The 10,233-nt window shown below is 46.8% G+C and overlaps 1 protein-coding gene across 1 annotated transcript; it reads right to left on the bottom strand.

Moving 5' to 3' along the window:
- Nucleotides 1–732: 732 nt before the first annotated feature.
- Nucleotides 733–6,375, bottom strand: RNF228 (ring finger protein 228). Its single transcript, XM_077348923.1, has one exon. The coding sequence runs from the start codon at nt 5,931–5,933 to the stop codon at nt 4,902–4,904; it is 1,032 nt and encodes a 343-aa protein (XP_077205038.1). The 5' UTR covers nt 5,934–6,375; the 3' UTR covers nt 733–4,901.
- Between the last annotated feature and the right edge of the window lie 3,858 nt (nt 6,376–10,233).

Genomic DNA, 10,233 nt, shown 5'->3' with positions numbered 1-10,233 from the left:
ATTAAAAGAAGTGGAGCAAGATAAAAAAAAATGTGGCAACAGTTGAGTTGTAGGATTGCCAAAACTTGGACACGACTGAAGAAATATGCATGCATATAAAAGTGTATACACCTTGAATAAAACTTTCTTGGTCTTAAAGGTGTTTGTTCTGTTGGATTTGATAGTGTTACGTTTTTTCCAGTTAGTCATTTTAGTGTTAATGGAAGCCTGTCTGCAAAGATGTTTATTAGTATGTGGCTAGATCTTGTATATAAATATAGTTATCACTGACTGTCCCTTACAACTGCACATCATCCATCTCTTCTAGTGTAATTCCATAGAGTTATCCCTTCACCTCGTGGATCCTTATAAGCTTATAACTTGGGGCTGATTGGATAGCTGTTAAAGGATGGAGAGAGGATGAGTGGAACTCTGTGAATGTCTTAAGGGATCAATGGCAGTACTTATCTGTACAGAGCTTGGGCACAAATCCAGAATACCGTCTTTCCCAACTGAGGCATACACAGCTCCGCATGGCTTTGTAACTCATGGAAACCCATATAATGCCTTGAGTTGCAGTGCTCTGGAGCAGGGGTGGTCAAACTGCGGCCCTCCAGATGTCCATGGACTACAATTCCCATGAGCCCCTGCCAGCAAATGCTGGCAGGGGCTCATGGGAATTGTAGTCCATGGACATCTGGAAGGCCGCAGTTTGACTACCCCTGCTCTGGAGAATCATTACTCTGTTGCTTCTTCTTCTTCTTTTTTAATCTAGTTCGTTTGCCCACATCTTTTCCCACACCATGGCTACATATTGAGAAAGCACCAATACAAGGTCCAAGTGTTAAAGTATTGTTGGGTAGTTGAGAATAATGACAGCACCAGGAGAATATGGGCCTTGCAGTTTTATATACTCCTGTTCAACGGGACAGGGAGGAATCAAGCAATCTCTTCTGATCACTTGCTCAGGAATATGCCCATAGACACACATAAACGTAACTTGCTCAAAGCTCATATATTGTTGTCTTTCATTCCTGATAATAATTTTAGAAAAACATTTTTTCAAGGTACCCTATTGAAATATCTTGCAACATCAACAGTACTTGCTTATTAAGTGTTATTTAGCAGGCTGAACAATCAATTGTGACATTTAAAAAATTACACTCATTGCATATGAAAGAGAGAACAATTTAAAATCCAAGTCTGAAAAATACAAAAAGGGTTTCACCAGCTTGCATATATAAACTAAAAACATAGAATGATTGCTTGACATATTTCACTGTTAAGCAAATGGGTGAGTAAAGCTGTTGAGTTTCACTGTTACTATACAGCTGAAAGCCAAAGGCCTTGTTCCAGCTCTTGTCCCATGCAAACAGGAGATGGAACGCACAACTAGTTGCATGAATATGTGGGATGGGGACACATGTCACAACACAGATCCACTCAAAGCAACACAGTGCCAACAAACTGCATCCCAACTCAAATATGCATTAAGAGGCAAATTGGATTTACTCCAGAATTCCCAGTCCAGATTATATTCATTCATAAATGAAGACATGGATCTCTTTGGGGCAGAGATGTTAGCCCAATTCCTTTCACAATATAAAACTTTAAACAAAAGACAACTGCCATGGCATTTCTCAGCTAAAATTTTACTTGATACCAATAGCATCTCAATCCAGAAGAGTCTCCCCACTTTAAATTGTTTATCTATGATAAACTAACCTTTTGCTCCTGCAGGACTGGAAATTTTTTTAACTTGCTGTACCTCTAGTGCATGTTGGGAAAAGTTCAGAGCAGTCCCTCAAGAAAGGAGGTTACGTAGTCATGCTTTTGAACACACAGTACAAAATTCCATTAATATTGTGATTTCACTGGGCATGAAATTGAAACAACAAACTAGTTATGTTCCATACTGGAGTTACTGCCAGCCACAACACTTTTCACATTTAACTTTGATTCCTGCAGAGCAAGACAAAAGAGTGCATTAAAAAAGAGAGTGTATATAGCCTAGTGCCTAACAGTCAAATATGAAGGATGGCTTATTTTTAATTTATGAGAAAATTCCAGCATCTTTAATATGAAGGGGAATTCTTCCATAAACTACCAGATTTACCTCCTGAACGGCTCTACATGTAGACTAGCTACTTTTAGTACTATTTTGTATTTTTCTCTATCAATTGCTGTTTCTCAGGAGTTGCTTTTATGCAATAGATGCAATTCAACAGAGTTAACAGAGGTTTTGCTGATTTTAATGGAGGTCAATTGCACCCCATTGCCACAGCAATCTTTGACCTCACATGAAGCAAATCAAAAAATCAACAGGTGCTTGGGCAATACCACTTCAGACTGCAGGGGGAGACTGACATGATGGAATATTCCTCCATTAGAGAAAAGTATCCTGCACATGGAAAACTAACTACATGGGAAATTTGGGTGGATCACCATGTCAGGCTGTAGTAGTACAACAATCTTTGAGTTCAGCAGGACCTTGAAGACCAACAAATTTTTCAAGTGTTTCATGAGTTAAAGCTCACTTGGTCATATATGAATGAAAATTAATGTCCACCAGGTCTTTTATCCAGGTCAGACGGTGGGAGGGGTACATGAAGCTGCAAGGATACAATGCAAAATGTTATCAGTTTGATTAGAGCTAGGAGATAGGCACAGAAGTAGAAAGTGTAAAAAATTAATTTCTGTAATTTGCTTTGTACCTAACTGGCTCTTCTTTGCAACATCCCTCCCACCCCCTGATTTGCATTTTTAATTGCATCTGCAACAGTACTTGCATATCAAGTGTTATTGAGCTGGCTGAACAATCAAGTGAGCTTGGCTTATGGACCCTGGAAAATTTTGCAGGTTTTTAAAGATGGTATTGGACTTATATTTTCTTCTAGATGGAAGAGACAAGAATAGGATGAAGTCTTTTCCCGGGTTGCTAGTTTCCCATATTCACAGAACTATTTGTATGTGTGGAAGGACATTCAAGTCTTATGGGAGTCCAGCTGGAGTGATGGTATCACCCAGAATCAAGTTGACCTCTTCCTATGATAATTAGATCTTGGGGTAGAACTACACGTAGTTTCCTGAGTTCTGTCCAAATATTCTCCCCACACATACGTACAACTTGCAGTCACAGAGACTACAGCTTAAAGGGGCAGACCAGCAATAAGAGCAGAGGATCTTTAAGGTTTTCCCTGATACCTTTGTCTCACCATGCTAATTAATTAAGCTTAATCCATTGGGGCTATGTAGAAGAGATAGGATGGGAAAGACCAATAGCTCATCTCCGGCAGTGCCCCTTTAAATCACAGCCTTTGCAGCTACAATTTGTAAAAACAATAAACATCCCCCCAACAAACTCACAAACAATAACAAAACTTCTGAGGCTGTCACTCTTTCTTAAAAACATGAAAAATTAAGACAACTTGTTTTAAAAAAACTAGGTCAGATACCAAAAACAGTGTAGCAGCTAAGGACTAAAAAGCCTCCAACGCTAGGCCCTGTTTTATTTATTTGGCCCCACTGTCAGAGAAAATGGTCCTACCCACCTAGCAGAAGGATGTGTCATAACACCAATTCACTTCCTTCACTTTTACCAGACATTTTTACTTACAATCTATAAAAATCATGTTAGGTTTAGGCATGGATTGTTTAAAAGTCAGTCATCAGGTGTTTAAAAGGGCCACTTCTTATGTCATAGTGGAAGCTCTTAGCCACTGATGTGCATCTTCATAATACCTTCTAGACTGATCTGCCTTGAATATAAACTGAAAAAGGGAACCTTTGCAATAGCAAAGTTTGAATCTCTTGCATGCTGCTCCAACTACAGCCTAATCCACTTTCCTCATTGACAAAACCTATCAATAAGGGAATGTAATATCAAATGAGGATTCTGCAGGGGTGCCTGTTTTAAATGGTACATTCCATGTTTATTTAATTTATTATTTAATTCATATGTATGCTGCTTTTCTCCCATGGGAACTCAAAGCAGCTTGCAGCATTCTCCTCTCTTCTGCTTATAACAGTCATAACAACTCCCCAGTCTTCCAACAGCAAAAATAAATAACAGAAATTCCCTATGTGGTTTATTCTCCCCCCCCCACAAACTATTCAACATACTTGGAGAAGTGGGGTGTATTCCATGTACTCTTTAACCTCGTGCACACCACTGTAGGGGCCATGAAAGTGGCACAAACTTTCTAGATTCTGTGCATTGAACTTGCCCTCTCTCTGCTCCATAGCCTCAGCCATCTGGAGAACTTGTCCTAATGCACTGCTGACAAACGGCACTCTTCACATGCTCAGAGCACATTCACACCTGCACATTCTTGGGCTGAATCTTGGCACTGTGAAATGGTGTCAGAGCTGATTTACTATCAACCCTGCAAGTAAGGTAACTGGCCTAGCACCTGTCCTTCCGAACCATCTTTAATTCAGCAAGACAATGGGCGTGGGCCGCACTCCCATCCCAGCCATCTAAGGCTTTTTTCCATTTGATCGACAAGCTGAAAGGCCTGCCTCTGTCCATTCAGAGCACTGTCCCATCTAGGCCAGTACTGGCTACAGCTCTCCAACATAGATCTCCCAACCCTGCTAGGATTCTATGAATGGGAATATGGCCTGCATGCAAGGCAGCCGCCCCATCACTGAGCAACGCCCCCCTCCCCAGCCTCATGCACAGATCCAAGACACAGGAGCCCTCCCAAGGGAAAAGGCAAAACTCTCTGTAAGGCCTTCGCTAGACGCTGGCGGAAGGCTTTAGCAGTGGCAACAGTTGGTTGCCAACTTGTTTCCCTGCCGGGCTCCTCAGCCTTTGTAGCAAACGACATCAACAATATACGTGAAGCCACCGGACGAGCCTCCCTGCGCAGGAGCCCTGGCAAGAAATGCGAGAAATGTGCGGGCCACCCCGCGCGGCTTTAGGGGCGGGTTCTCCGGTCCGCCGCCGGCCTGCTTCGAGGAGAGCCATTACAGGCGGCGGCGGCGGCGGCCCCCCCTCCAGGGCCGTTGGCTCCCGCGGGCGCCAGCAAGGCCACCGCCGCTCCGGCGCCGGTCCTGTTTCGGAAGCCGTGCCTGGCAAAAGGCACGGTGGAGACGAAGAGGAGGAGGACGGCGACGCCGATGAAGATGGAGCCCGTCAGCCAGTTCATCCAGGCGAAGAAAAGCAGGAGCATGGAGAGCACGCAGAAGACGACGCACAAGCAGCCCAGGTTCACCGCCTTCCGCCTCCAGCTCGGGTCGCCGGCGGAGGAGCAGCTGCAGCCGCTGCCGCTGCCGCCGCCCAGGCCTCCGGAGCACTGGCGGGCGAGGGCGCTCCGGGAGCCGTCGGCGGACGAGGACGGCGTGGCTCCCTGGCTGCTGCGCTCCGACGGCGGGCGGGCCGGGGTCGGGGCTGGGGCCGGGGCCGGGGCCGGCCTGGGCACGGGCAGCAGCAGGAGCGCCTGGCGCTGGCTTCCGGCGAGGGCGCTCCAGGCGGCGCGCAGGGAGATGTGGTCCACCAGCTTGGTGTTGAGCGGCAGGCTGTGCACCCGGCAGTCCGGCAGGGCCGTGCGGTGCCTGCACAGCGGGCACGTGATGGCGGCGGCGTCGCCCGGGCCGCCGCCGCCCTCCCCCGCGCCCCTTCTCCCGCTCTGGGCGGCCAGGGCGGCGCGCACATGCAGCTGCGCCAGGCACTCCTGGCAGAAGGTGTGCAGGCACTCGAGCAGCTTGGGCGCGCGGCGGCCCAGGTCGAAGCGGTTGTAGCAGATGCGGCACTCGTGCTCCTCCCAGCTGCTCGACTCGGCCAGGGGGCCGACCGCGGCGCCGGCGGCCGCCTCCCTCTCCCGCTCCCTCTCGCCGCCTTCCGGCTCCTCCTTGGCGGGCTCCTCTTCGGCCCCGGCCATCGCCTCGGCCGCTTGCTCCGCGGCCTCTAGGCTGCCGCCGTAGCTGGGCTGCTCCTTCTGCTCGGCCATGGCAACATCCCTGCCGCGGAAGATGCCTTCCCTCCACGCCCCGCGGCTGGCGCTGCAGGCGGGGGGGGGGGGGCGCTCGCCTGCCCTCTCTCCCCTTCTGGCGCGGCGCTGGGCCTGGCGGGAGCAGCGGGCCGCAGGAGAGCGTGCTTGGCTCGCTCGATGCCGCCTCCACACCCCTCCGGCGGGTCTCCTCGAGCCCGTCACTGCGCTCCCCGCCGTGGCAGCATCACTCGGAGGAGCCTTTTCCGCTGGCGGATGATGTCATGCGGGGTTCCTCCTCTCGTCAGGCAGCCCAGCGCCGGCTCCCGGATCACTTCCCGACAGCAGCCAGCCGCTGATCTCATTTCGGCCGCGGGGAGAGCGGCAAGCTCGGCGGTCAGGGAGCTTGATGGGGATCTTTATCTTCTGTGGTGACTCCACAGGGCCATTTGAATGCGCATCCTTCCTCTTAGGTTGTCCCGAATAGCGAAACCTCTCTCCCCTAAACAGTCTCTAGGCAATCGTGCATGCCAGTGAGCCTTTACGAAAATGAACAGTACGCCTTTACAGGACCCACCCTTTATACATTTTAACTGGCTGTTTTTGCACTAATTGTTTCAGGCTGTAATTTTTACCAATATCAATTAAATTACTTTATGCTTTAACACCTGATATCCGTCATCAACCGGTACATAATTGCTGTGGATTTATGACAGGACTGACAGCTCACTTTTCTACGCAGAATAGTACTTTACATAGAGAGTGATGAAAATGTGGAATTCACTGCCAGAGGATGTAGTGATGACCACAGTTTGAAAAGGGGATTAGATAGATCCATAGAGGATAAGCTTATGAATGGCTGCTAGCAATGATGACTGTGGGGAACCTCCAGATTCAGAGACACTAATCTCCTGCATTCCAGGGTCAGGAGGCAACCTCAGGGGAAGGCCTTGGCCTCTATGCCCTGCTTTTGGCATCCAGAGGAACTGGTTGACCACTGTGAGAGGCAGGATGCTGGAATAGATGAACAACTGGGCTCTGTTTCTTATGGTTTAGACACCTCCCACCCCCAACTCCAAATTTACACTAGAAAGACTCATTATATAATTCTCACCAACCTTTCCTTTCATATATTGGAAGAAGTGACTCAGAAAAATTCATCTTCAATAGAAGAAGAAAAGGAAGAGTTGAGTGGGTCTTATATGCCGCTTTTCTCTACCAGAAAGAGTCTCAAAGCAGCTTCCCTTCCTCTACCCACAACAGACACTCTGTGAGGTAGCTAGGGCTGAGAGAGCTTTTGACAGGCCTGCTCCGTCAGAACAGCACTATCAGGGCTGTGACAAGCCCAAGGTCACCCAGCTGGCTGCATGTGGAGGAGGGGCAGGGAATTAAATCCAGCTCACCAGATTAGAAGTTGGCATTCCTAACCACTACACTAAGGTGGCTTCCATAAATGTTGTTAGTCTTGAAAGTTCCTCCAAACTTTTTTCCTCTATTTCTTTAGCCACTCTGAAAAAACATATATAATAGAAACCATTAATTGTTATTCTGTTAGGGCTCCATGGAGTTCCTGCAGAGATTCGTCCCAGTTGTAGAACACAGCAACACCATAGTCCACCAGGTATACTGGAAAGGCCAATATTGCCAAGAAGATATTGAACCCAGCAACTATGGGAAGCCTAACATCCTTTATGTCAAAGATCTCTTGATCGCCATAACCCTTTTTGTCTCATTTACTCTCACCCACATGTCTCAGTCTGAGATCTTATTTATTTATTATTCAGTTGATAGCCCAGCTTATTCCAAAACTCAAGGCAATGGCGGGTTACAGAAAAGTCATACCCCCATAAGTTGTTAGGTGTGAAGTCGTATCCAACCCATCGCAACCCCATGGACAATGATCCTCCAGGCCTTCCTGTCCTCTACCATTCCCTGGAGTCCATTTAAGTTTGCACCTACTGCTTCAGTGACTCCATCCAGCCACCTCATTCTCTGTCGTCCCCTTCTTCTTTTGCCCTCAATCGCTCCCAGCATTAGGCTCTTCTCCAGGGAGTCCTTCCTCCTCATGAGGTGGCCAAAGTATTTGAGTTTCATCTTCAGGATCTGGCCTTCTAAAGAGCAGTCCAGGCTGATCTCCTCTAGCACTGACCGGTTTGTTCGCTTTGCAGTCCAAGGGACTCACAAGAGTCTTCTCTAGCACCAGAGTTCAAAAGCCTCAATTCTTTGATGCTCGGCCTTCCTTATGGCCCAACTTTCACAGCTATACATTTCAACTGGGAAGACCACAGCCTTGACTAGACGCAGTGCATGGAGCAAGTTACAGAAGTTCAGTCTGGAGGTGGCCATCACATGGATTACTGTGGCCAGCCAGTCTGAGGGCAGGTAGGGCACTAGTAGCCATACTTGATGAAGATGGGAAAATGCCATGCGTGCTACTTCTGTGACCTGGACCAGTCTTCCAGGACTAGTCTTACTGAACTTGATAAATCACATTGCATGTTGATGGTGATGCATAAATAGACAATTGCTGTGAACACAGCTAAAGTGTCAAAGCCTGTGCCATTGCAGTGGTGTGAGAATACTGTCGTGAGTGCAATGATCACATTGAACACAGTGGCTTAATTCAGACTTCATGGCAAAACCAGGATTAACTGCTAGATGGATCATCAGATTTGACTATTATGAGAAATTATGGCACACCACAAGTGGTGAAACGAGCTGGGCATGGATAGAAAGGCCGAAGGAGTTCATCCCTACAATACCTGTCAGGTTCGTTTACTGTTTGCTGTTCTACCTGAATCCAGCCAGTGTTTCCATGTGATCTCATCCCTTGCCAGCCTCATATTGAACAGGCCAATGATGGGAATAAAGCCCTATATGCTCTCATTTAAAATTCAGAAATATACTCACACACCTAATTGATTTGGACTACAATGAAATGTTGCCATTCTATATTACCATTCCTAATCACAGATCAGCAGCAATATATAGGCAGATAGAGAGATATCGGTATGATGATAGGGACCCTGTCACTCCAGCCCTGACTCATCTGCACTGTCTCTCAATTTGTCCCCAGGCGCAACGCAAGTGCTGGTCTTGACATTTGCATCCCTTAATGTAGATATTTGTTACCACTTGATCCCTGAATATTGATTGATATTAGGTATAAATATATTATTTCAAATGCACATTGTTACATGAGTGACAAGTCTAAGTATTCAGAGTCACGGAAGAAGACGAATTACAGTGTTTAAATAAGTAATATAATCCGGGACTCCTCTCACTGATGCATCCTTAACAAACGTTATAGAACTTTTGCCATCGTCACTTTGGCTTCTGCAGCTTCTCTTGGGAAAAAATCATATGCAAGCACCTTTTTAAGGCTCAGAGAATGCAAATGCAGCCTGTAAAGAAGCTCCAAAGAGCTTTGCAAGATGAAGATCAAATACTCACATCCAGTCCTCTGCATGGATATTAACTCTTTGCAGAGCTGAAAGTGTTTTGATACAGAGTATTGAGTCCCACAATGCACAGATTTATTTTGCTCCACTGATGTTGCGGGTCAGGTTTGCTATTTTCCGAAGCAGCAGAATAGCCTGTAAAACAGTCAATAGCTCATAAACATTCCAACAGCTTCAGAAACAGCTGTCAAAATAGTACAACTTTTGGGACGGAAAGGAAAACTGTCTCAAACATTCACACAGGCTACAGCAACAGATCTATGAGGTAGATCCAGAGAAAAATTCAAGAGGTAGGGAAGAAAAGGACTAGGGAGCCATAAGCAAAGTGGGTGAATAGCAATGAACTGGCAGACAGTTAGAAAGGGCGAAGACAGGGAAGGAGGTCTCTGGAAAAACACACACAGCCCTTAAAGTCAGCAGGGCAGGGGGACAGGAGTGGTATCAACAATAGCCTAGAATAGCATATGGAAAAGAGGGGCAAATGTATAAATGTAAAACATAAACAAACGAAAGAACAGGTTTCATAGGCCAAGAACTGTGGGAATGACATGGGTTTTAAGAAAAGAAGATCCTAGTACATCTTTTTTAGAATTCCTACCCTTCCAAGGAGTTCTGTATGACATGACATATGTGGTTCCCTCTTCCCCGTTTTATCCTCACAGCCCTGCTTTGAGGCACTTTAGGCAGGGGAGAGTGACTGGCCCAGGAGGATCTCTTAGCAAGCAGTGTGACAAAGTGGGGATTTGATCTCCTTGATCCTAAACCCACTTGAAGCAGTATGCCATAGTGGCTACAGGGACAGAAGTACGGGCTGTGTACTAAAGTACTATGGCTTGGATCCAGAGTAGCCTTTCCATCCA

The sequence above is a fragment of the Paroedura picta genome, chromosome 8 (genome assembly GCF_049243985.1).
Source record: "Paroedura picta isolate Pp20150507F chromosome 8, Ppicta_v3.0, whole genome shotgun sequence".
NCBI classification, from domain to species: Eukaryota; Metazoa; Chordata; class Lepidosauria; order Squamata; family Gekkonidae; genus Paroedura; species Paroedura picta.
The sequence above is the reverse complement of the archived record's forward strand: the minus strand, read 5'-3'. Positions and strand labels throughout refer to the sequence as shown.